At 42.1% G+C, this 27,054-nt stretch overlaps 1 protein-coding gene across 1 annotated transcript in view; it reads left to right on the top strand.

Moving 5' to 3' along the window:
• tmem182a (transmembrane protein 182a) overlaps positions 1-27,054 on the top strand; it is a 66,590-nt gene that overhangs the window by 4,870 nt on the left and 34,666 nt on the right. The window contains exon 2 of the mRNA XM_078545601.1: positions 15,980-16,079. Coding sequence (XP_078401727.1) covers positions 15,980-16,079 — 100 coding nt within the window. The remainder of the gene's footprint in view (positions 1-15,979; positions 16,080-27,054) is intronic.

Here is a 27,054-nt window from a genome sequence, read left to right as displayed (position 1 = left end):
AATGTTTGCAGTAATAAACTCCATTTAGATAGCCTTGCACTTTTGTGTCAAAATTTGTCCAGAAACTTTAAAGGATTGTGGTCTGTATAAACAGTTGCTTCTGACAAATTATTTGCCACATAGATTTCAAAATGCTGCAATGCTAACACCAGACCCATAGTCTCCTTTTCAATCACTGAATATCTTCTCTGTTGTACATTCAACTTCTGTGAAAAGTACCTTATCAATTTCTTAATTCCAGTCTCATCTTCTTGTAACAATATGGCCCCAATCCCTATATCGCTCGTGTCAACAGCCAACTTAAATTGCTTGGCATAATTGGGTACTGCCAAATCTGGTGTTGTAGTCAATACAGTTTTCAAACTGTCAAATGCCTTCTGACACTTCTGTGCACATTGAGGCTTCTTGTTCTTTTTTAATAGTTCAGTCAGTGGAGCAACCACACTGCTAAAATTTGGTACAAATTTCCAATAGAACCCACTCATGGCCAGAAATCTCAAAACTTTTCGTTTTGTTGTAGATAGTGGGAAATCCACGATAGCCTTGACTTTCACGTCTCTTGGAGCCACCTCACCATGTCCAATGGTCAGGCCTAGATATGCAACTGGCGCTTTTGCAAATTCACTTTTAGCCAAGTTTATCACCAAGTTAGCTTCTGGTAATTGTAAAAACAATTCTTCCTAGATGTTGTAAATACTCCTCCCATATCTGACTGAAAACTATCAAGTCATCAATATAAACAGCACAATTGCTCAGTCCTGCAATTACTTTATTTTTTCAGACTTTGAAATGTTGCAGGTGCATTTTTCAGACCAAACAACTTGACTTTAAACGGATATAGTCCATCTGGCATCACAAAAGCCAATATCTCCTTTGCTTTCTCTGATAGCGGAACTTGCCAATATCCTCTTAGCAATTCAACCTGTGATAAATTTTGATTATCCCACTTTCTCAACGCAATCTTACAACCGTGGTCTAGGATATGAATACACCTTTGTCACCGCATTCACCTTTCGATAATCCACACGAAGGCCAGAATTTTCAGGTCGGCAAGCGGGGGTGGGGCCTGCTCGCCAATACCTAACATGACGCGTGGTGACGTCGGGTGTGCATCCCGATATCATGCATGTCATTCAGATCTTGAGTTTGGCGTGTGCGCACCGGAATCGGCTGCAGGCCTGCCGAACTGTCAAAGGCCTATTAAGGCCATCTAAACACCAATTAAGCTAATTAATTGAGCTGCCCACCCAACCTTAAGGTTGGTGGGCAGGCGAAGAGCCCAGGCGGCCTCAGCATTTATCATGAAACCTCATCCGCGGACGGGATGAGATTTCATGAAGGTTTTTAAAGTTTAATAAAATTTTTAAATAAAATTTGTTGACATGTCCCAGCTCATGTGACAATGAGGGGACATGTCTTAAAAATGTTTGTTCTTTCTTAAAATTTTCAAATATCAAACTAATCTCCCTGAGGCAGCTCTGTGCCACAGGGAGATTTCTGCGCTCTTTTGCGTGCACGCGCAAAAGAGCGCAGGCCCCGACTCAGCCTCCTCCCCCTGCCCACACAGGGAGCGCACAATGTTTCTGGGTGCGCATCATGTTGGGCGGGCCTTAATTGGCTTGCCCACATAAAATGGCGGCGTGCAGCTGATCGCGGGCAGTGATCGGCTACGTGCTCGCACCTGCTCCCGTCCAACCCCCTTGATGGGGAGAAAATTCTCCCCATAGTCTTTGGGTTCCACCTGGTTTCAGTAACAGCCCAGTAGGTGAACTTCAGCTACTGCAACTAGACTCAATAATGTCAGTTTGAAGCATGAATTCAACTTCTTCCTATACTTGTGATGACTTTGCCAGATTTAATCTATAAGGATGTTGCCTTATCAAAGATGAAACTACTACACATACATAATGTATAGCTAAATTTGTCCTCCCCAGCTTATTCCCACAAATAGCTTTGTGTGACTGTAATAACTTCTCCAAATTGCTTTGATACTTGTCTGGAAGGTACCTCAATATTACATTTACATTTTCAAGTACCCCTTCATTATCCAATTTGATTAGAGGAAAATCAATTTCAGAATCCTTCATTTCTATCTCTTCCTCTTTTTCTACCACCACTAATACCTCCTTTTGGGCCTCTTCCCTGTCAAAGTACTTTTTAAGCATATTTACATGAAACACCAATTGCTCCTTTCTTCTATCTGGAGTATTTATTAAATAATTTACTTCACTCAATTTCCTTTCAGTCCTGTAAGGCTCACTAAACCTTGCCTTTAATGAGTCACCCAGTATTAGTAACAGGACTAGCACTTCTTCCTCAGCACCAAAACTATGAGCTGTAGCTTTCCTGTCTGCCTTCACTTTCATCACTTGCTGTGATATCTTTAAGTGCTCCCTGGCCAACTCACAATCCAATCTCTCTTTGAAGTTTGATACATAATCTAGGAGAGTAATTTCTGAATTTTGACCTACCAATTTCTCATGAATCAATTTCAGTGGTCCTTTTACATCATGACTAGAAATTATTCAAAAGGACTAAAACCAGTCAATGCATCAGGAACATTCCTAATAGTAAATAACAAGAATGAAATTCCCCATCCCGATCCAGTGGATAATCCTGACTATACACCCTCATCATGGTTTTTAAAGTTTGATGCTATCTTTTCAGAGCCCCTTGTGACTCCAGATGATAAACTGTTTTATCCTCAAACTGTTCATTACATCCTTAAACAGCTGTGACATGAATTTGAACCATAATCTGATTGTATTTCTTTTGGTAAACCATATCTTGTAAAAAATGTAGGCAACTCTTCCACAATTCTTTTTGTTGTAATATTTCTCCGAAGTATCGCTTCAAGAAACCTTGTAGACACATCCATTATTGTCAGTAAGTACTGATTTCCACTTTTATTCTTAGGGAGTCGACCTACACAATCAATCATGACCCCAGCAAAATGTTCTTCAAATGCTGGAATTGGAATTAAAGGTGCCAGCTTAATCACTGCTTGTGGTTTCCCTATCGCCTGACATGTGTGACATGTAGAATTTGATGACATCTCTATGCAATCCAGGCTAATAAAAATGTTTTTGTATTTTCACCTGTGTCTTTCTAATTCCCAAATGTCCTCTTCCACGACCCCCCCCCCCCTCCCCCCACCAAATGAGAAATTCTCAGAATCTCATTTCTTTATCCAAATGGTATAACAATCTGATGCACTTCCCTCCAGCTTTCATTTGCTGAAACATGATAAGGCTGTCATTTTTTATTAAAATATTGCCCTTAAGGTAATTATATTCAGCCTCTGTTTCTGAGTAAGCTGTCTGATTTAACTGCCTTATTTGTGTATCACTTTTCTGTAACTCCACTAACTGCCTTAAGCTAAACACCTCATTTGCATTGTCCTCCAGTCTTTCTTCCTGAACAATCTTATCAAACACAGTGTCAGCTAATTGGACTTCCAGACCTTCTCTCTGCCTTTTAACTCCCAGTTCTTCTTGTTTCAATCTATGAGCCTGTGATCTTGTTATCAGACAATCTGGAAACAATCCAGGATGCTCTCTTTGCAACTCTTCTGTGGAAAGAACTTCTACAGGCTGTTCAATGACCATAGGCATCACCCACAAAAAGGACCCAACTTTATTATTACCTAAAATGATTGAAACCCTGCAATGGACAATTTTTCCACTACTCCAACAATCACTTCACTTGTTTTCCACTGACTCTTTAAATTTACCTTCCACAATGGAATATGTTTAACATCTCCAAGAACCCCACTTATTATCACCTGTTCCTGCAATACTCTATCTGAACAAGAAATGTCATTATCCCACAACATTAAGGATTGCCTATCCCTTGTGTCTCTTAAAATTTTAATATCTTTATATACTCCATCATGGATAGACTTTCCCTTCACATACAAAATCTTTAAACATTTCTACAACCTACTCCTCAGAACTCTCTTGAGTAAATTGTGAACACATTCCCACTTCCTTACCTATCACTGCTTCTTCCTGTTTTACCTGTACACAAACCACTGGTTTTTCCTTTGCCCGAACCTCAGAACCCACAGTACTTTTACTTGCAGAACTTTTCTGCACCCCAATAATCCCAACAGATTTTCCCTGCAATTTCCAACACACTGACTTTGTGTGTCCACCTTTATTACAATGAAAATACCTCAATTTTCGAGTGTCACCTCTACCCTCAGCATCTTCCTTTTTATTCTGAGAAAAGATTTCCTGAGAATTTCCACATATTCCTTCTCTTCCCTGACTACCCACCTCCCTTTCACCTTCCCATTTTATATCCTTGTCTGATTTAAAAGGATGACAGAAAAATAGGTTTAGGTCTATGAACTAACTCATAGTCATCAGCTATCTCTGCTGCTTGTCTTACCATTTCAATCATCTGTTTCTCTACATGAGTTCTCACTACCAAAGGAATTGAATCTTTAGATTCTTCCAAAATAATTACTTCTCTAAAAGCTGCATATGTCATCTCTATCTTTAATGCCCATATCCACCGGACAAAATTATTTTGTTTTGCTGTCTCAAACTAAATATAAATTTGTTCAGGCTGCTTTCTCATATTCCTAAATTTCTGCCTGTATGCCTCAGGAACCAACTCATATGCATTCATAGGAGCCTTTTTTCTTATCACATCATAGTTCACCGACATTTCTTCTGACAATGAAGCATAAACCTCATGTGCTCAAACCACCAACCTGGATTGTAACAGCAATGTCCATTTTTCCTGTGGCCATTTCATCTGCTTAGCTATCTTCTCAAATGAAACAAAGAATGCTTTAACATCTCTTTCTTCAAACTTCAGAAGAGCTTGTACAAATTTACATATCTCCCCACTGGGTTCTGATCTGGAACCAAGTCCTTCCTTACCTTCTGGTGTGTTTTTTTAACTGCCAGTATTTCAAGCTGGAATTCCCTCTCTCTCTCTCCCTCTCTCTGTCTTTCTCTTTCCTCCTTTTCTAACCCTGCCATTTTTAATTTTCTTTCCTGTTTTTTTTTCTCTCTCCTGCCTTTCTGCCTATTCCCTTTGGAATGCCTTTCTTTTTCTTTTTCTGCTGCCTCTTGTTCCATTTTTTTCATTTGCAACTGAATTTGAGCCCATTCCAATGACCCACCCCTTGGAGAACTCGGTCCCTTGGGCATTCCTTTGAATTTTAAAGGTTGTGATATATCTTCAATTATGTCCGATTTCCTTATCCCTACAGGTAATCTTAATTGTACCTTATCTGCCAATTCCATTAACTTAGCTTTACTTAACTATTGTAAACCAACCAAAGTTATAACTTCCAACTCACAGACAAGTCTTAGAAAATGCCAAAGTCATATTGCAGTCTCACCGCTTTTTAAAAACAAACCTCACACCAACTTCTGAATTCAAAGTGCTTCGTGTACTCGCAGCCTTAAGATTCACCAACTCCAAACCATTCAAGGAATTTCAAATATATCCTGGACGAGTCCCCAATTTTGTTATGGCACAGCGGACGGTAAATGCTAAGCTGCTCAAATCCCACAAGGAAGCTTGAAACAACTGCCATAACGGTTTTGCAATTTGTGTTTTTATTTTGAGACGCGTGCCTTGAATTCAGTAATAACAAGCCCACCAAGTCTTAGAGGTTTTTAGAAAAAACTATATTACACATTTATTAATGAAGGAAATAATTTTAAGCACACACATAGGTCTACAAATTACCACTACGATAACTCCTAGCTCCCCTAATTAATCTAACTCTCAGTTACACCCCCATTATGGCAACAGTAAAAACAAAGTAGATTTTAACAGACCCAAGCAAAGCACACAATACCCTGGACAGGGATATTCACAGTGAATTCTCTTAGCTTTGGTTCCTATAGGCAGCAGCTTGGTACATAGAGGGTGGAGGCTTTTCACACTTGTTAGATCTAAGAATTCCTTCCTCTTACACATAACCTTCTCTCCTTTATACATATGTTCCCCTTTGAATGCAAATTTCATTGTTTCAATATGTCTTTGGACTTTACCTTTCTAATAAAATTTTTTTTTCATAATACCAATTTTATCAATAAGCTTTGGCAAAATAAACACACTGTTTGGCTTCTTCTGGCTAAGCATAACGTTTCACCTTCTGTTTTGAAATTCAAACTACTCTGGCTTATCTAAAAATGCAAATTTTCCTTTACACCTCACATTCTAAAACTTCAGCCATGTTTACCTATTTAGCACGTCAAACCTAACTTCTTTCTTGATACATCAAAGCCTTCAGACCAGCTGTCTTTAATGCAATTAAGTCCCACAAGCATGCACGCGCACACACACACACACACACACACACAAAGACACACACAGACTATCCAGACCCCAATATTTTTACTTTACAATAAATCCCAATAACATTATGAAAATTACTATATTTCATGACAGGACTCTCAGGATTTGCCTGGTTATCTGTTGCTTCACTGGTACATTCTGGTTTTCCACCTTCAGCCACACTTTCTGGTTCAGAGCAGGGTTGCGTTTCATTTGTTTTCCATAAGAATTTCCAGCTTCTCCTGTACTTTTGTCCGTTTGGAGTCTGCAGTATGTTAGACCTTGGTTCTCCTGTGAATCCTATGACAACAGCAGGATTCCAAATCCCTTCATGCTGAATCCTGACTGTCTCTCCCATATTCACGTCAGGCAGAGGTCGGGCGCCTCGATCAAAGAACTGTTTCTGTTTCTGCTGTCTCAGTTTGAGCAGGTCCTGCACACTGTAGCTCACTGCCTGTGGAAATAACAGTTGGGGCATAGTTGGAAGCTTAGTTCTTAGTCTTTGCCCCATCAGGAGCTGTGCTGGAGATGATCCAATGCCCTCTAATGGAGTATTCGTGAAATTCAGCAGAGCCAGGTAGGGGTCTCTTCCGTCCGCCTTTGTCTTTTTCAGCAGGTGCTTAAAGGTCTGCACGGTATGTTCCACCATTCGGCTGGATTGTGAATATTTGGGACTTGACATAATGTGGCAAAACTCCCAACCCTGTGCAAATTTGCTAAACTCGGCACCTGAGAATTGTGGACTATTAACTGAGGTGAGCACTTCAGGTATGCCATGGGGAGCAAAAATTGATTTTAAATGATTTATTACAATGATGCTCTTACTATCATTTCTCAGCAGCACAGACTGAAAAAACATTGAGTAATAATCTACTGCTAGTAGGTACTCATTGTTGCCAAATGTGAACAAGTCCACTCCAATTTTCTGCCAGGGCCCCTCTGGAACACTGTGTGGCTGAAGTGGTTATTTTTGTTTTGATTTGCTGTACTTTTGGCACGCTACACACGCATTCACCATTTCACCGATTTGTGCTCCCATTCCAGGCCAATACATTACATCTCGAGCTTTTCTCCTGCATGTTTCTATGCCGAGTTGACTTTCATGTATGCACTGCAGAATTTCTTTCCTCAGTGTTGCAGGAATTATGATTTTTTTCTTCCTTGAAAAGTATTCCTTCTGCTACATGAAGTTCCTCTCAAAAGTTCCAGTATTCTTGTACAGCAGAAGGGGCTCCGCTCCGATGTGCAAACTGGCTGGCCCACACAATCTGCTGCTGTTTTCTCAGAGTGACGTCGTTCTTGGTCTCTTCCCTGATCTCATCCAGTTTAGTTACAGCCACAGGTAAGTTCTTTGTCAGCATTTAACCTGTGCTTCCATTTCTTTATCCTCTTCCTCCGTGATGGGTAGATATGCACGTGACAGAGTGTCTGCGATGCACATTTCCTTGCCTGGTTTGTATTTAACTCTGACCTGGTACTTCTGCAGACGCATTAGTAATCTTTGGATTCTTGGTCGTGCACAATTCAGGGGCTTTTTAAGTATAGCTTAAAATTATGATCAGACTCTACTTCCATGTTTTTGCCATAGTGGTGGAAGCATTCTGGGCCAAACACAATTGCTATAATTTCTTTCTCTATTTGGGCATACTGCCGCTGTGATTCAGTCATTGTGACTGCTCCCGTTTCATAACTGCTCCTGGGCCCGGCTGCCGCACCCACCTAACAAGGTAAAAATCCTGCCCTTTTCTTTCTTCCATTCTGAGGGTGGCATGTTCACGACTGCTTTGATTTTACTTGGGTCCAGCTTCAGCCTCTCACTTGTCAGCACATGTCCCAAGCACTTGATTTCATGCAGACCTATTTTGCACTTTTCCTTCTTCAACTTGAGGTTCCCTTCTCTTGCTCTGGCCAGCACCTGCCTCAGGAGAGCTTTTGAAACAGCAAGGCAACAAGGGCACACAGTGTTTTGTTAAAGAAAAAGGGCCTTCGATGAGCTAAATCGATTACAGATATGGGAAGATTAAGTAGGCTAGGTAAGAGCACCCACCCAAATAGATGGCATGTCTGGTCTTTATTTTCCTTATTTCAGAATTACAGATTGAAGTGTGAGACTTTGATCACATCCAATACTTTTCACCTTACTGTCGGGTAAAGAAATTTATGATTCAAACCAAACTTTGCCTCACCTCCTGTTGGTTAACTTTCAGAGAGATTGAAGAAACACATGGGCAAGACATATGAGCATCCACTTCAAATTGCTTGGGGATGCTAGTATATTCTTAGGTTATGTCATTCTACGAGTAGATACAGGGCAGTATGAGCCAATTCCCATAAATGTTGATGGGGTGAATAAGGAAAAAACTATTTCTTATGGTTGGAGAACCAGTGAAAGCAGCTCCAAGGAAATTCAAGCCAAACTATTAAATACATGTGCACAATCAGTCTGCATGGACATGTTGGCATAGAGAATATTGTTATATACTTATTGCTCTGTGTACCTTTGCTCATCTCCAACTTCATAAGAACAAAAGAACACAAGAGGTGAGAGCAAGAGTAGACCATATGATCCATCAAGCCCGCTCCACCATGCAGTACAATCATGGTTCTTCTTGGGCTTCAAATCCACTTTCCCACTTGCTCCCAAAAATCAAAATAGACCAAAAATCTATCTATCCCAGCCTTTAATGTATTCAACATGGGGCATTGGATTCCAAAGATTCACAAGCCTTTGAGTGAAGTATTCCCCCCTCATCTCAGTCCTAAATGATCACCCCCTTATCATAAGACTGTGCCCCCATGTTTTAGATCCCTAGACCAGTGGAAACAATTTCTCAGCATCCATCCTGTCAAGCCCCTTCAAAATCTTGTGTGTTTCAATAATATGTCTCATTCTTCTAAGCACCAAAAAAAATAGGCCTAATTTACACAGTCTCTCATCGCAGGACAACCCTCTCATGCAAGGAACCAATCTAGTGAATCCTCGCTGTGCTGCCTCCAAGGCAACTCTATCCTTCATTAAATATGGAAACCCCACAGTACCCCAGGTGTGCTCTCACCAAATAAGACTTGTTATTCCTGTACTCCAATTCCCTTGCAATAAAGGCAAACGTGTTTTCTGACTTCCTAACTGGTTGCTGTGCCTGCAGGCTAAGTTTCTATAAGTCATTAACATAGATTGTAAATAGCTCAGTACCCAGCACTGATCCTTGCGGCACTCCACCAGTCACAGCCTGCCAACTTAAACATGCCCCTTTTATGCCTACTCTTTGCTTCTTAAGTGTTAAACAACCCCCTTATCTATGCTAATGTGTTACCTCCAACTCCACGAGCCCTTACCTTACTTGTTAACCTTTTGTCTGGCATTTATTGAGTACCTTTTGGAAATTAAGGTTGACTACATATACTGGTTCCCCTTTATGTACCCAACTAGTTACATTTTCAAAAACTCTAATAAATTTGTCAAACACAATTTCCCTTTCATAAGCTTTGTTTGGTCATACTATAATTTTCTGAATGAATTATTAAGACTTCCTTAATTATAGATTCCAGCACGTTCCTGATGACTGATGAAAAGATAACTCGCCTGTAGCTCCTTTTCTTTCTTGAACAGCAGTGTTGCATTTGCTAACTTCCAATCTGCTGGAACCGATCAAGAAACTAGGGAATTTTGAAGAATCATAGCCTGCGTATCCAATATCTCTGCAGCTATCTCTTTTAGAACTCAAGGGTGTAGACCATCAGGTCCTGGGGTTTGTTGGATTTTAGTCCCTTAAGTTTTATGAGTACTTTTTCTCTGTGGATATTAATTACCTTAGTTTCCTCACTCTTTTTAGCACCCAGGTTACTCTCTATTTCTGGCATGTTACATCAGCTACATTCAGGTGAAGTCCTTCCTATCATCGAAACAAGGCTCCTCTCTAAATTCTTTCCCTGGGAGCCTCCACCAGGTGTCGCAGTCCTTAATATCCCACTGTATGCAACTTTGGCTGATAAAAATAGCAACTGTATGGCTTAAGGCATTGTAAATTGGTACTTGGAACCTCATTAATTTTTAAGACAGTAACAATTCATTAGTTTCACACCCACAACATCTGTAATGTTCCCTCATGGCCTTTTTTGATAATATATTAAAGTACTTGTAACAAATGAGTTCAGAGACATCACATGTGTTTATCACATTGAATGAGTGCTCATTTCCCATTCACATTACTGTACTTGCTAACTGTACCTATAGAGGTAGTGATGGGGTTCTCTGTTTGGTTCCTGCTCGCTTGTTGCACGGGATTTAATGTTTGCACGAGGGCTCTCACCCACTGGCTCGAGAACCGGTGGGAGCCCTGTGTCACCTCTGCTGGGGAGAGCCCACTGGAATTAAATCAGGCACTTAAGCGTCAGGCTTTCCCTGAGGTTAGATACCCTTTGAGGGCGGAAATCCTGCTCCCCAAGAGTTGCTGGCCAATCGGAGGCCAGCAACTTTCTATTGCATTCAGTGCCGCCTGGGGTAGCTGCTGGCAGTTCATCCACTCATGTCCCAGGATCAATGAGGAATCCCGGGCCAAAGGTGAGTAAGGGCAGGATTGAGGCCATGGGATAGGGGTTGCAGGAGTGTGGTGGGGTGAAGGGGGTCTGCAGAAAGAGCAAAGGGCTGGCTCTCAGCAGGCACCCCCCCTTCCCGATGCTGGGTCCCTTGATCAGGCACTGAATGCCCCCCACCCCAGGGAAGGCTGCTGGCAAACCCGACAGGGTTTTGCACTTCGGGCTCTCCACATGGTGACTCCCCCTGCCATCACCACTTAACTGTCCACTTAAGGGCCCCAACTATTCCGGGCAAGAACGCCGCCCATGAGCTTTGCCATCCTGGACTTAATTGGGCAAAGAAGGGAAGGCGGCGGGGTCCTGACCCCGAATCCTCCCGCCGGATCAAATGGCCCCATCTGCCTTCACACTTATCACCGGGGAAGGATTAAATTCCGCTGATTTTTTTACTTTCAGATTTATAATGCTGGTGAATCTCAACTACTTTTTTGTGAATAAAAAAGGCCGACAGCTCAGCACCATGACAGACACAGGTCAAGTTGTAATTTCTAAACATACCTCTGACGTGATGAGGATTTTCTCTGTGTTTAGCTGCTGCTCACTGACCTATATTCATTATATTTGAATATAAATTATATAAATTAATTACAGCAAATCTACAGGAAATATAGTATCATTATTGCCTTATCTCTGTGGTCTTTTTCATAGGATAGAACTAGTTGTCCATTTCTTACCAGATTCTGCAAGGAGAATCATAGAATGTAACAGCACAGAAAGGTGCTAATTGGCTCAGTGTGCCTGTACCAATCTTTGAAAGACCTATCCAGTTAGTCCCATTCTCCTCCTGTTTAGTATTTCCCTGTTCTCCCCATCAAGCATTTATTCAATTATCATTTGAGAGTTACTATTGAATGTTTCCATCACCCTTTCAATCAATGCATTCCAGATCATAATAATATGCTGCATAAAACGAATCCTCCTCATCTCATGTCTGGCTCTTTGCCAAGTACATTAAATCTATATTCTCTGGTTACCCACCCTTCTGCTAGTGGAAATACTTGCACCTTCTTATCTCCATCAAAATGCATTTGAACGCCTCTATTATATCTCCCCTTAACCTTCTCTGCTCTAAGGAGAACAATCCCAGCTTCTCTAATCTCTTTGCATAACTTCAACCCTGCTTTAATTGCAGTCAACCTCCTCTGCACCTTCACCAAGGGCTTGACATGCTCCCAAATGTATATAGGATCCTTGTGTGTGTTCTCCATGGATTGTCACCTTGACATGGTGGAGAGGCCACCATTCTGGCAATCCTTTGAGTGATGCCTTCAGAAGCTACTTGCTCCTGGTAGGCCTATCCACAGCAGCAAAGTCAGGGGAAGGCCTATCCATGGCAGCAAGGTCAGTGGGGAACCAGACAAAGTGTGGTCCAAAAAGTCCTCTTAGGGGGTAAAACAGGTGAAGGAAGAATGTGTATCTCAGCAGAAAAAAGCTGCAGTGGGAATGTGGTCCTGATCATCATGGTTTGATACATAACTGAGATCTGACCACCAACCTGTCAAGATTGTGCAGACAATGACAGTGCCACAAGGTCCTCATATTAAACAAAATCACATGCAGTCTTTTACCAGGGTCCAGCAGACAAGTCCTGTGGCAGCATCGTACGATGGCGGATTGATGTTGGGGACAGGGTTGTGAATGAGTGAGTCCCTAGTCAAGAATCTGCATGCAGGTGACAGATGGATGAAGGTCATTGGATGTCTTTGTTAGGACATAGGTGTCTTTGGACTGTAGCACCTGTGATTGACAGTGGGATCTGAGTTCAGCTGGTCCACACTTGTCTTTACTCAATATTGGTTAGCAGCCAGGTAATACCAAAAAGATTGCTCTTTCCTGCCATGCCAATAAAACGTAAAACTGAATTTTTGAATTTAGCAGCCACCAATAAAGTTGTACAGGGTTTATATTGATTGATGTTAGATAGTTGAGAAAACAGAATTATTTTGGATAAATCTTGATTGTGAGTTTTCTGCCAGTCCTACTATAAAACTGATATTTCACCAAATATGCTCTTTTGCCCATGATTAGACCAAGGGTGAATGGTGTCTGGAGCCAAGTGGCCCTGACAGAGCCCAAACTGAGCATTGGTGAGCAGGGTACTGGTGAGACGTAACAAAAACAGAAAATGCTGGAAAAACTCAGCAAGTCCAACATCATCTGTGGAGAGAAAAACAGTTAATGTTTCGAGTCCATGTGACTCTTCTTCAGAGCCATGCCAGAGCCGTGAGATGTGCCGCTTGATATCACTGTCGTCAGCCCCTTCCATCACTTTGCTGTTGATTGCCAATAGACTGATTGGACTGTAATTCATCGATTGGATCTGTTCTACTTTGTGTGGACAGGACATACCTGGGCAATATCCCACATTGTCAGATATATGCCAGTGTTGTAGCTGTACTGAAATAACTTGGCTAAAGGTACAGCTACTTCTGGAACATAAGTCTTCAGCACTACATCTGGGATGTTGTTGTGGCCCACAGCCTTTGCTGTACCTGTGCACTGAGCCATTTCTTGATATGAGGTGGAGTGAATCAAATTGGCATCTGTGATGATGGACACCTCAGGAAGATGTACTTGGCACCTCTGGATGAAGATGGTTGTAAACACTTCAGCCTTGTTTTTTGCACTCATGCTGGTTTATACCCTCATTAGGGATGAGGATGTTCATGAAGTCTCTTTCTCTTCCCATTAGCTGTTTAATTGTCTACCACCATTCACGACTGGATGTGGCAGGACTGCAAAGCTTTGATCTGATTCTTTGGATATAGGATTGCATAGCTCGGCCTACAGCATGTCATTCCCACTGTTTAATGTAGGATAATGTAAATAATGTATCTAATAGACTCAGAGTCTTGGGGGGACTTGTAGTGTAAACGGTTAACATTAAATATGTAAATAGATAGTCTACATCATCAGTGGTGTAAGATCACAAACAGAGATAGTTCTATGTTAAGCCTTGTACTGTACATAGTTAGAAGAATGTTTAATAAAAGTTAAAATTTACCAACAGTGTTGTCTCCAGCAGTCTCTGTTGATCCTGACCAAAGAAAACCTAAGCCCACAATGATTATAACAGATGGTGGCAGCAGTAAAGACAACAGAAAAAAAACTCTGAGGAAAAAGCCCAGCAACTGAAAAAGCAGTAAGCAAAATGACTCCAAAGAAAAGGCAGTGTGGGAAAAACACCAACAGAATTGGAAGAAAGGCTAGAGTGAAGAAAAGCGAAGGAGAAAATCTTACTCTTCCCAGAGTGCTTTGAATATGTGGAAGACCTGAATCAAGCCAAGAAGTGGCAGAACTGGCATCGTAGGTTTACCAGGTACAGAACCACTTTGGGACTAGCAGAGAAACCTAGTAAGGGACAAGGTCAGGATCCATCTCTACGCCATAGGCAATAGTGCAGATGATGTACTGGTCAGACAGGCATAAATGAAGAAACAACAACATACATAAACATTCTAAAAGCTTTTGATACATAGTTCAGCCTCAGAAGGAACACAGACTTAGAAAAGGTGAAGTTCAATAGATGTATCCAAAGACCTTCATTAACAATTTATATATCAACTATCTGGGAATTGCAAATATGGAGCCCTGAAAAATGAATTACTTCAAGATCACATTGTTGTAGGAGTTTTAGTAGGGTAAGTCCCTGGCCTGATTATTATGATAGAGTGAGGTATATGAAAGGCCATGAGGTTTACAGATTTGGTGGAAAACAGTTCTGTTGTTGTTGGCTCATGGAGGCCCAGTTTAGAACTGCTAGATCTGTTCTAAATCTATCCCATTTAGCACGGCGGCAGTATCATGCAACATAATGGAGGTGTCTTTAATGGAAAGACCAGACTCTGTCTCTACAAGTACTATGCAGTGGTTACTCTGACCAATGCAGTTGCAGAAAGATGCATTTGCAATAGCTAGATTGATGAGGCTGAGCTTCGATAATTTTTTTCTCTCATATTGGTTCTCTCAACACCGGCTACAAATCCAGCCTAGTAGCTTTGTCTTTCAGAACTTAGCCAGCTCGGTCAGTGGTAGTGGTACTGAACAGCTGTTGGTGATGAGCATTGAAGTTCCCTGCCCAGAGTACATTTTGTTTCTTTGCTACCCTCAGTACTTCTTCTAAATTCTGTCCAACATGGAGGAATATTCATTCATTAGCTGAAGAACGATGGTAGGCAGTAACCAGTAGGAGGTTTCCTTGCCTATGTTTGACCTGAAACAATCAAACTTCATGTGATCAGGAGTCAATGTTAAGGACTCCCAGGGCCACTCTCTCCCAATGTGTCATCACTTCTGCGGAGTCCTCCGGTGGGATAGTCCTAACCAGAGAAAGTGAAGGAGAAGCCTGGGATGTAAGATTCAGTTTCAAATTTTTGTCTGTTAATCATTCCTGTTAAGTGCTTTGGGGTGTTGAACTGCATTAAAGGCACTATATAAATGCAAGTTGTCATTGTTTGTCAATGAGGGAAATAGATGCCATTCACAACAGACTCCAAAAGAGCTAAGTATGCAACAAAATCATTTTAATTCTATCTCACTCACATTTCCATCATTGAGCTGGCGATGATTTCTGCAGGTGTGTTCCTGAAATAAGGCATTATGGTGGCACTAACACTAGCAAAGCTTAACTTTGAAAACCATGATAATTTCACCAGTTATATGTATCATATGTATATATGGTATTGGAGGTAAATGTGAATGTTTCCATAGGCACTGGTTGATATGAGTTCACATTGCATTTTAAAATGGAATGTTTTGAGCACTAGTTAATCTTAAAATATAATTGATGCTTTAATACAATTCATTAATTCAAACGTAATGTAATTTTAAAATTTTACATGAAATTTTCCACTTTAATAGAAAATGGTGCAGAAATGTATTTGAAAAGTTTTTGCAATGGTAAAATTGATTTTGTCAGTTTTGTATTTAGTCAACTTTATTGGAAAATCAACCAAAATTAGAGTATGTAAAATCTTAAAACAATGAAGATGATATTATAAATAATATATTTTTGCGTATTATAAGAATACTGCAAATGATGGAATACTTAAACATTTCCTTTCATGTTTAAAAGGGAGATAAAGGTAGTGCCACATTTCATCATGAGGGCTTTTTCTGGAGATGCTGGTTTAATGAAGCAGTAGCCGATGACAACTTCTGGAAGTTCTGGTTCAGTGAGTAAAATAATATTTTAATTTAGAAAATAAGAAAAACAGATATATCAAGCCTTCTAAATTTTAGTTGCTGTCTTAGTAATTTTCAAAACTAATGCTAACAGACTAGTCAGCCTAACATCAGTAGTAGGGGGAATGTGAGGGTCTTTATTGAGGACATGACAACAGGGGATTTGGAAAATCACAATATGATTAGGCAGAGGTAACAAGGTTTTATGAGGGGGAAATTGTGTTTTATAAATCAGAGATTTTGAGAGTGTAACTAGCAAGGTAGATAAGGGGGATCAAGTGGATATAGTGTATTTGGATTTTCAGAAAGCATTCAATAAGGTGATTTATGCATGGAGGCAAGGGTCATGGCTGAGGTACTAAATGAGTACTTTGCATCTGTCACTCATTATGTCTGCCTTTACTTCCATTTTTAGCAGGGGAGGAGATGTTGCACAAGTCATAGTGAAGGAGGAGGTAGTTGAGACACATGATGGGCTAAAAATTGATACAGAGAAGCTGTTAGAAAGGCTGGTTGTACTTAAAATTGGTAAGTCACCAGAACAGGATGAGATGCATCCAAGGATACTGAAGGAAGTAAGTGTGGAAATTGCAGAGGCATTGGCCATAGTTTTCCAATCTACCTTCTATACAGGGGTAATGCCAGAACTGCAAATGTTACACCCTTGTTCAAAAAAGGGTGTAAGGATAAGCCCAGAACAAAAGGGAAGGTCAGGGATAGGTTATAGGAAGGGAGAGATTAAATAACAAAGATGTTATGGAACAAAAGGCAAGGGAGTGATAATGGTTGTAGTAAAGAAACAAAGCATGGATCCAGAGTAGGTGTTAATGGCAGAATAAAGGACAGCTCCTACAGAAAGAAAAAATATGAAACGAGATACAGACTGGCACTTGGCAAAAAATAAAATCCAAATGGAGGACATTGGAGAAGCTGGGGCTGTTTTCCTTAGAAAAGAGAATGGTGATAAAGGTGTTGAAATCATGAGAGTAGATAGGGAGAAACTGTTTCCATTGCTGGAAGGATCTAGAACCAGAGGACACCGATTTAAAGTGATTGGCAAAAGAAGCAAAGGTGACATGAGGAAATGCTTTTTATACAGCAAGTGATTAGGGCCTGGAATGCACTGCCTGAGAGTGTGGTGGAGCAGATTCTATCGTGGCTTTCAAAACAGAATTGGTTAAGTAGCTGAAGAGAAAAAAATTCAGGGCTACATGGAAAAGGCAGGGTCATGGGACCCTCTTTTTTTGTTTGAGTACTCGGGAACTTGCAGTTCTGTCTGATTAATGACAGTGGTTGTCTTGACATCTTCTGCCATTTTGAGAAAATTCAGGGCTACGTAGGCATCTCTGCTCAAGAGAGACAGAGGCTGATTATGAATGATGTACATCAGCTTGAATACTTGTTTGCTGCCATACCTTATTTGAAGATAAGACTATACACAGATACAGTTAACTGGGAGACTGTGCATTGTACTTCTAGGGCAGGATTTTCCCGTCGGGGAGCGGGGGCAGGGCCCGCTCGCCAACGCGTAAAATGACACGCGGTGATGTCGGGTGGAACTCCTGACGTCACCGCGCCCCATTTAAATTTTCCGGTAGGCAGGGGTGCAGCAAAATCAGCTGCGGGCCCGCCGACCCGCCAATGGCCAATTGAGGCCATTGACAGAGTACTTAAACTAATTAATGGACCTGCCCGTCCAACCTTAAGGTTGGCGGGCAGGCCAGGAGCCCCGGCGGGAATTAGAAAAAGCATGAAACCTCTTCCACGGGTGGGATGAGGTTTCATGTAGGTTTTAAAAAATTTTATTAAAGTTTTTGTAAAAATTATGGACATGTCCCAACTCATGTGACAGTGTCACATGAGGTTACATGTCAGGAATTTTTTTTTTCTATTTTTCATATTTGTGACAGAACAGCCAACCCCCCTGAGGCTGCACTCAGCCTCAGGGAGATGAGTGTGCTCTTTTGTGCGCATGCGCGAAAGAGCACACTCTTGATTTTTGGATTCCCCCCGCCTACACAGGGAGCGCATAGCACTTCCATGCGGACGTTGCACTGGGTGGGCCTTAATTGGCCCGTCCACGTAAAATGGTGCCACGCCCCCAATCGGGGGCTCCGATCGGAAGCGCGCCTGTGCGCACCCGCCCTTCAACTTCACCCTGGATGGAGGGAAAATCTTGCCCCTAATCTCTGCTCCAGCTGCTTGCAGACTACAAGTCATGAGATTTTTACATCCAATCCTGTTGATTGATGTAATGATTGACAGCAGTATAAGGTGTTGTAGACTGTTGGATACAGTTCAGTAGGTCTGAAGAAGTCTTCATAGTGACATGTAGGTTAAGTGTAAGTCCTTATTGACTCTTAGAACTATTTACAAATATACGGCAAAGGGTACAAGCTAGGAGCTCTCTCCATACTGTGGGTATACATGGTTCTGTCCAACCCTAGACTGCCCCTGGGTGCTGATCATGTGCCTCTTACATCACTGTGTGGATGGTCCTGTACTTAGCCCCACATTAACCCTATATTCTACACCTCTCCCCAAGTCTTTATCTGATGTATTTTAAGTGATTTTGGTTAACCCTATGTCTTACATTGTAATTACTATCCTACATTTGCATTGTCATTATCACATTATTACTACGCCATCTCCTCCCTTCAAGTCCTTGAATTTAAAGGTTCAGGTGGTTTGGCTACCTTATAACCCTTCCATATTTTGTTCACACGATTGTGGGAGGATTGTTAGGCTCATTCATTGCTGGTTCTTCCTGTAGGTTTGGAGGTTGTTATGGCATCTGGGTATGTTTTCATCCTTTTCTTGCATTCTTTCATATTGAACCGCTCTTGGTCAATTCGGCTGTTGCGCTGTTCAATGGCTGCAACCCTAACTCGTGTCTTGTGGGGCGGATGAAGATTGTGTTCATCTCCTTGTCATTTCTTTTGCTTCTTCCATCGTCATGTGAGTTGTCGTGATGTCCTCTGTGGCAGAGAATGAGCATTCCTGTGACTAAAATGAGATTTAGTGGTACGCTCAGCCCTGTGCTTTACTGTCGGCAATGGATGCTGCTACCAGGTTCCAGCATCTCTTGTAACTTTGGCATGCTAGCTGAGAGCTGCAGCGTATATTCAGTGGTTGCAGTGTTGACCTGCTATACTGTTGTCACAGCTGAAGGTTGAGGCTCATCGGATTGCTGGTTGCTCTCTTTTACATCCTGCACTTGAGGCATTGTGGTTATCTCCAGGTCTGACTGGCCGGTCTGACCATAGAAGGTTTTCCAGCACCTCTAACGAGATTGGAGAAACCTGCTCTGAAAAGCGAGAAGACAGTTCAGAGATAAAGTCCCAGTCAGGATACTCTTTTCCTGTTTGAGCACTCAGGAACTTGTCGTTCTATATGATTAACAACGGTGGTTGTCTTGACATCTTCTGCCATTTTGAGGAGGTCCAGGGCTACACAGGCACCTCTGCTCAAGGGAGAGAAAGGCTGGTTATGGATGATGTACATCAGCTTGAAGATTTGTTTGCTGCCACACCTTAATGGTTCCAGAATCATGTCTATGACTGGAAGTCTGGTTCCTCCGGGCCCTAGGACTGGCGTCTCTGTTGTTCATACCCAAAGGTGTCTCAGTCACGGTTCTTTGCCTGACAGGATTGTTACGCTGGCTCCTGTATCTATTTGTCTTACACAGTTTGTTGTAGTGTCTAACCCTGTTGCACTGAAAGCATTGGGCTAAAATTGCAGGACACTGATCTTGCCTATGGGAGTGCTTTGCTCCACAGCATTGGCATGGTTGCTCTGCTGGCCAGGTCGGGTATTGCTTTCCTTTGCTTGGAGTTTGGCGCCTTTGTTGCTTAATTAGCTGAACTGTGGGTTGGCCTCTGCATCACGGTTTATTCTCTCCCTGTAAAATGGCTCTGTGCAACTCACGGAGTTCCGACTGCCTAACTATCTGGATTGCTTTTTCCTTTGCTTGCATGAGGTCCAAGAGTGCGTCGTCTGCTACACCTACCACTATTCTGTCTCTGATGTGTTCAGAATTTAAGTCTCTGTATTTGCAACCTTCAGCCGTTCTATACAGGTCATGAATGAACAATTCGACAGGTTCTCCTGGCTGCTGGACTCACTTGTTAAATTTAGCTCTTTCAAGTGTTTTATTGCTTCAAAACATCAGATGATTTTAGTACTTCTTCAAATTTAGCAGATGATTCATTGATTCACAATCGGGCCTAGCGAAGGAAGCAGTGTGTTAACCTGCTCTGCTTCTGACTTTTTGTCTGAACCCAAAGTGATGCTGTATCTTAGGAATCTTTTCCTCCAAAGTACCCAATTACGTGATTGACCCAGGCATTGGATTAGTCCGAACTGATTTGGAAGTGTGGAATCCTGATCCACAGGTAAATTTTTAAAAGTGTAGGATTTCAGGATTTCAAGATTTCAAGATGTGTTGCCATTCGCTTGGAGACAGAGGGGTTTCCCGCACTTGCCGGTTCTGGTGGATCCTGCTACAAAGGCGATCACGCTCAGCTTGAAGGAATTTGAAATAATGGCTGCTTGGGTCGACCAGCTGCAGACTTCTTAGTTTCAATGTTATGCTTTAGGGTCACTAAAACGTCGAATCCTGACCTTTGCTGGTCTTTAAAGCTGATTCTTTTGTCACAATCCTTCTGCATTAATTTTTTTTTTCTTTTCAGAGCAAGCATGGATGCAGACTTGGGGATCTGGCTTTTCTGATGGAGTTTTTAAATAGCAATTTCTGACTGCTGAACTATTTAAAAGCTTCTCAGGACTTGCTGTCGCCTGGAGTTTTAAAAGTTTTAGCTCGCCCATGCTTGGTCAGCTGACTTTGCACTCTGGGATCTGAAGCTGGACTTCCAAAAAATATTCAATGGAGTTTTCTGCTGCAGTAAGGGATTTTAAATTTCCGCCTCAAGCTTCCAAGCCTCTCTTTGGAGCTTTCTCCTGGTGACTTTTTTCTCTGCATCTCTGCTTCTGGAGCTTCTTTTCAGGTCAGACAGCTTTGCTGAATTTTTTCTCAGTCTTCCAGCATTTTAGTTTTCCTCTGCATCTTCTGTGACATCATTAACTTTTCCACCAGCCGCCACCATGCTGTAGGGTGTTGGATACAGTTTGGTAGATCTGAAGAAGTCTTTGTAGTGATATGCAGGTTAACTGTAAGTCTTTATTGATCCTTAGAATTATTTACAAATATACAGTAAAGGAGCTGTCTCCATGCTTGCGGGTACACATGGCTCTGTCCAACCCTAGACTGATCCTGGGTGCGGGTCATGTGCCTCTTACATCACTGTGTGTATGGTACTGTACTCAGTCCCGCATTAACCCTGTATGTGCTAGGCCCTTATACTACATAAGATACACTTACTTAAAGGTGCATGCACATCATATTACAACAGATTTAATCCCAATTTCTGGCTTTGAGAGCACACACACATGTTTCCAGAGCTGTGTAGAGCCCATCAGGATCAATCAGGCACAGCAGGGAATGCTTGTTCAGTGACACTGATAGGCTGGAAAGCCTTCAAACAGTGAAATTGAATAGCTGTAGCCATGCCTAAGTGAGCGGCTGCTGCTCACAGCACTCCTTCTGAGAGTGTGCTCTTACTGCTTGACAGGTGATTTCCAACTTGGAAGTCAGTTCGCCTTAACCTTGATCTGCACTTCCCTGATTTCAGCCTTCAGCATGGCCTTGAACCACCTCATATAGCTCCATCTTGCACCTGTGATGAGGAACAAGAAGACCAATGTCAGCAACACCAACACCACAAGGAGCAACCGCAGCAGCTGCCTTCTCCTCAGCCACACGTCACTCTTCAGGAGAGAGGGGGCTAACACAGAGATCCAATTCAAGGGATGCAAGATCCCAAATACAGGGTCTACCGGGAGAGGATCAGATCTCTCAACATGTGTGAGCACCAGCGCCTCAGGAGGCTCAGGTTCTCTCAGCAAGGCATTGTTGACAGTGCGGCCTCCTAGAAAAAGACCTTTTTCCCAGTCGACCAGGTGGTCTGCATTTCCAGCTGGCTATCACTGGAGAGCCCCCAGCTCCTCACCCAAACTCAGCTTTCTGCTTTGCCCTGCAATTCTTTACTCTCTTCTACAAGGAGAGAAAGGAAAGAGTTGTGAATGTGAGAAAAAATTGGTGAAGAAGCGGGAAGGACAACATTTGTGGAGGATAACTATGAGGCATTGGTGTGAGACTGCACAAAAATGAGGATGAGTGTTGGCTGTTCAGATGGGTCTGTGAGACGGTGCCTGATGAGAGAGGAATGAGCGCTGTTGCATGGTGTGTTGACCTGAGGAATGTTGTACAAGAGAATGCTGGGAAAGTCTGAGTGTGGGACTTGTACCTGCAAGTGTTTTGTCACTCACCTTTCCTACCCGTCCGAGGTCCTGGATTCTCTTGGGCCACTGTTTACGGTTGAAGGGACCACACTTCTGCTGCTGACTTCCTTGGTCACGTGCATTATACCTGCTTGGTTGGATAGGCTGGCCTCGCCTCTTCCTCCTGGGCAAACTTCACCTCATTTCAGTCCCTTAGGAGAATTCCCAGTTAAAAGTCAAAGACTGATGTTAACCTTTCCATGTCTTATTTCCATTCCTGTTAAAGCCACAGGAATCCATATCCAGTCTGCCATTCTAACCCCAAAGTTCCTCTAACTAGAAACCCTTCCTTTGACAGATTCATCATACCTGTCATGATCATAGTTGATTGCGGAATGGTGGAACATATCGTGCAGACCTTAAAACACATGTTGAAGAAGGCAAATGTGAATGGAAGAGACCCCTACCTGGCACTGCTGAATTTCAGGAATACCCCATTAGAGGGCATTGGATCATCTGCAGCACAGCTCCTAATGGGGAGAAGATTAAGAACTAAGCTTCCAACTATGCCCCAACTGTTATTCCACAGCCAGTGAGCTACAGCGTGCAGGACCTGCTCAAACTGAGACAGCAGAAGCAGAAACAGTACTTTAATCGAGGTGCCCGACCTCTGCCTGACCTGAACATGGGAGAGACAGTGAAGATTCAGCATGAAGGGATCTGGAATCCTGCTGTTGTCACAGGAATCACAGGAGAGTCAGGGTCTTACATAGTGCAGACTCCAAATGGACAACAGTACAGGAGAAACTGGAAATTCTTATGGAAAACAAATGAAACGTAACCCTGCTCTGAACCAGAAAATGTAGCTGAAGATCAAAAACCAGAATGCACCAGTGAAGCAACAGATAACCAGACAAAGCCTGAGAGTCCTGAAAACTATCCAAGGGGTGATAGTGACACAGAGCTGGAGAAGGTCCCTTGTCCTTCAAAATCACCCCTGTCACCATTCAGAACATCCAGTGGAAGAATTGTGAAAAAACCACAGAGATACAGAGATGAGTGAAAGACGAAACTGACTGATCAAACGAATGAGAAAGAACAGATAAGATAACAGCTGCAATGTTGCTAACCTGTGTGCATCATTGAAACAAAAAAACAAGACAACGTCCACACCCTCTGATTGGTTGGGAAACACAGAATTGGGATGCTGTTATGGTTGGTAAGTTAAAAAGCCATGGCAAAGCCTGCTTCAATGACAAATAGGTTCTGAACTCACTACCAGCCTCCCCATTAGGTGTGGGTCTATTTAGATAAATTTGTTCCATAAAGTCTATATACTTGGGTGTTTTCTGGAACACAGAAACAAACTGCAAGATCAGAGAAAGAGAGTCAGATCCTAGAAACAACAAAGGCAAGAGTAGAAAAGAAAACAAAACTTCCAATGTAACCATGAGCTGTGCAACACTAAGAATGCAGGAGCACAGGTTATTCCAACAAATGAAATGGCTGAACCAATTACAAAGAAAAACTTCAGGAATAATGCAACACAGGCCATAACTGGAACATCAAATAAACTCCAGGGAATTAATTCACACATGGCAAGAGTAGGATTGTATAGTGGGAATGTGTAATACTCACTTTACAACATGATATTTTGGAGTTTGAGTGCAGCTGCTGAAGATTCAAGTTGGTGCTCCAAAATGTGAACTATCAACTAATCTTGCTTTCATTCAAAGATCAGGAAAATTGAAATAATCCCCTAAAATTCAACAAAACATCTTCAAATTTCATAAATATATCAATTGTAGATATTTGCAATTTTTATTTCCCATCCCTGTTTTCTCTAAGAAGGTCATGGTGGGTCTTCATCTTGAAACACTATAGTCACTATGATGATGGTGTTCCCACGATGGTGTTAAGGAAAGAATATTGCAGGATATTGACCCAATGACAATGAAGGAATGGCAATAAATGTCCAATTTATGTCCAAAACAATATATCCGATGTGCGAACACACTGTAGGATGGGGTTAACAGGAAGAAATAATGGGGATTTGTGACAGAGGTACAGCGATAATCATGGTTGATATTAATCTCCATATAGAATGAATGAATCAGATTAGCAAAGGTAATCTGTAAGATGAGTTCATATATTGTTTTCAGGGCAGTTTCTTGAGCAGCTTGTGTGAGAGTCAACCGGAAGTAAGCTATTCTAGATCTGGTAATGTGTAACAAGACAGAATTAATTAATGACCTCATACTTAGTTGTAGTCATAACATGATTCTGTTTGAGGGAGAGAAGAGTGGACCTAAGACTAGTGTTTTAAAATTAAATAAAGGCAATTATGAGGACAGAGCTGGCTAAAGTGAGCTGGGAAATTATATTACGGGATAGGTCAGTAGAGATGCAGTGGCAGATGTTTAAGCAGATATTTCATGACACTCAGCAAAGATCCATTCCAGTGAGAAAGAAAGACTCTAGGGGAAGGATGCACCATCGTGGCTAACTAAGGAAGTTAAACATAGTTTCAAATTGAAAGGAAATGTGTACAATTCGATGGAGATTAGTGGAAGGTGAGAAGATTGGACAGAATATTAAAAAAAACAAAGAATGATGAAAAGAATAATAAAGAGGAAGAAATTAGAGTACAACTGAAATCCAGCTAGAAATAGTAAGAGTTTCTACAGGTATTTAAAAAAGAAAAGAGTAACCAAAGTGAGCGTTGGTCTTCTAGGGAGTGAGCCTGGGGAATTGATAGAAAATAAGCAAATGGCGGAAGTACTGAACAGATATTTTGCACCTGTCTCCCGTGTAGAGAATGCATATAACATCCCAGAAATAATTGTGAATCGAGAGTTAAACAGGAGGGAGGAACGTAAAACAATTATGATCATTAGGGAAAGGCTAGGAATTGTGCAACAAGATGAGAATTGTTTTCTCTGAGATTTGTGAGTCTTTGGAACTCTCTTCCCCAGAGACTGTAGAGGCAGGGTCATTGAATATTTTTAAGGCAGTGGTAGATACATCCTTGACTAACAAGGGAGTCAAAGGGTATCGGGTGTAAGCAGGAAAATGCAATTGAGGGCTCAATGTGTTCATCCATGATCCCTGACTTGCCCTTGTAGCCACAGTATTTATATGGCTAGTCCAGTTCAGATTCTGGTCAATGGTAACCCCCAGGTTGTTAATAGTGGGGGATTCAGTGATGGTAATGCCATTGAATATCAAGGGGCGATGGTTAGATTCTCTCTTTGTTGGAAATGGTCATTGCCTGACACTTGTGTGGTGGGAATGTTACTTGCCACTTGTCAGCCCAAGCCTGGATTTGTCCAGGTCTTGCTGCATTTTGACATGGACTGCTTCAGTACCTGAGGAGTCATGAATGGTGTTGAACATTGTGTAATCATTAGCGAACATCCCCATTTCTGACCTTATGTTGGAAGGAAGGTCATTGATTAAGTAGCTGAAGATGGTTGGGTTGAGGAACCCCTGCAGTGATGTCCTGGAGCTGAGATAACTGACCTCCAACAATCACAACCATCTTCCTTTGTGCTAGGTATGACTCCAACCAGCAGAGAGTTTTCCCCCTGATTCCCATTGACTCCAGTTTCGCTTGGGCTCCTTGATGCCACACTCGGTCAATGCTGCCTTGGTGTCAAGGACAATCACTCTCATGTCACCTCGGGAGTTCAGCTCTTTTGTCCATGTTTGAACCAGGGCTGTAATGAAATCAGGAGCTGAGTGGCCCTGGCAGAGCCCAAACTAGGTGTCAGTGAGCAGGTTATTGTTAAGCAAGTGCCACTTGATAGCACTGTTGCTGATCCCTTCATTACTCTACTGATGATGAAGAGTAGACTTATGGGGTGGTAATTGGCCGGGCTGGGTTTGTCCTGCTTTTTGTGTACAGGACATACCTGAGTAATTTTCCACAGAGCTGGGTAAATGCCAGTGTGGTAGCTGTACTGGATCAGCTTGGCTAGGGGCATGACAAGTTCTGGGGCACAAGTCTTCAGTACTATTGCTGGAATATTGTCAGAGCCCATAGCCTTTGCAGTATCCAGTGCCTTCAGCTGTTTCTTGATATCATGTGGAGTAAATCAAATTGGCTGAAGGTGATGCTGGGGACCTCCGGAGGAGGCCAAGATGGATCATCCACTCGGCACTTCTGGCTGAAGATTGTAGCAAATGCTTCAACCTTATCTTTTGCACTGATGTGCTGGGCTCCTCCATCATTGATGATGGGAATGTTTGTGGACGCTTCTCCTCCAGTGAGTTCTTTAATTGTCCAGCACCATTCACAACTGGATGTGGCAGGACTGCAGAGCTTAGATCTGATCCGTTGGTTGTGGGATTGCTTAGCTATGTCTATAACTTGCTGCTTATGCTGTTTGAGCATGCAAGTAGTCCTGTGTTATAGCTTCTCCAGGTTGACACCTTATTTTAGGTTTGCCTGGTACTGCTCCTGGCATTCTCTCCTGCACGCTTCATTGAACCAGGATTGATCCCCTGGCTTGATGACAATGGTAGAGTGGGGGATATGCCAAGCCATGAGGTTACAGATTGTGTTTGAGTACAATTTTGCTGCTGCTGATGGCCTACAGCGCCTCATGGATGCCTAGTTGTTAG

This window comes from Cetorhinus maximus, chromosome 7, assembly GCF_964194155.1.
Source record: "Cetorhinus maximus chromosome 7, sCetMax3.hap1.1, whole genome shotgun sequence".
NCBI lineage: Eukaryota > Metazoa > Chordata > Chondrichthyes > Lamniformes > Cetorhinidae > Cetorhinus > Cetorhinus maximus.
The sequence above is the reverse complement of the archived record's forward strand: the minus strand, read 5'-3'. Positions and strand labels throughout refer to the sequence as shown.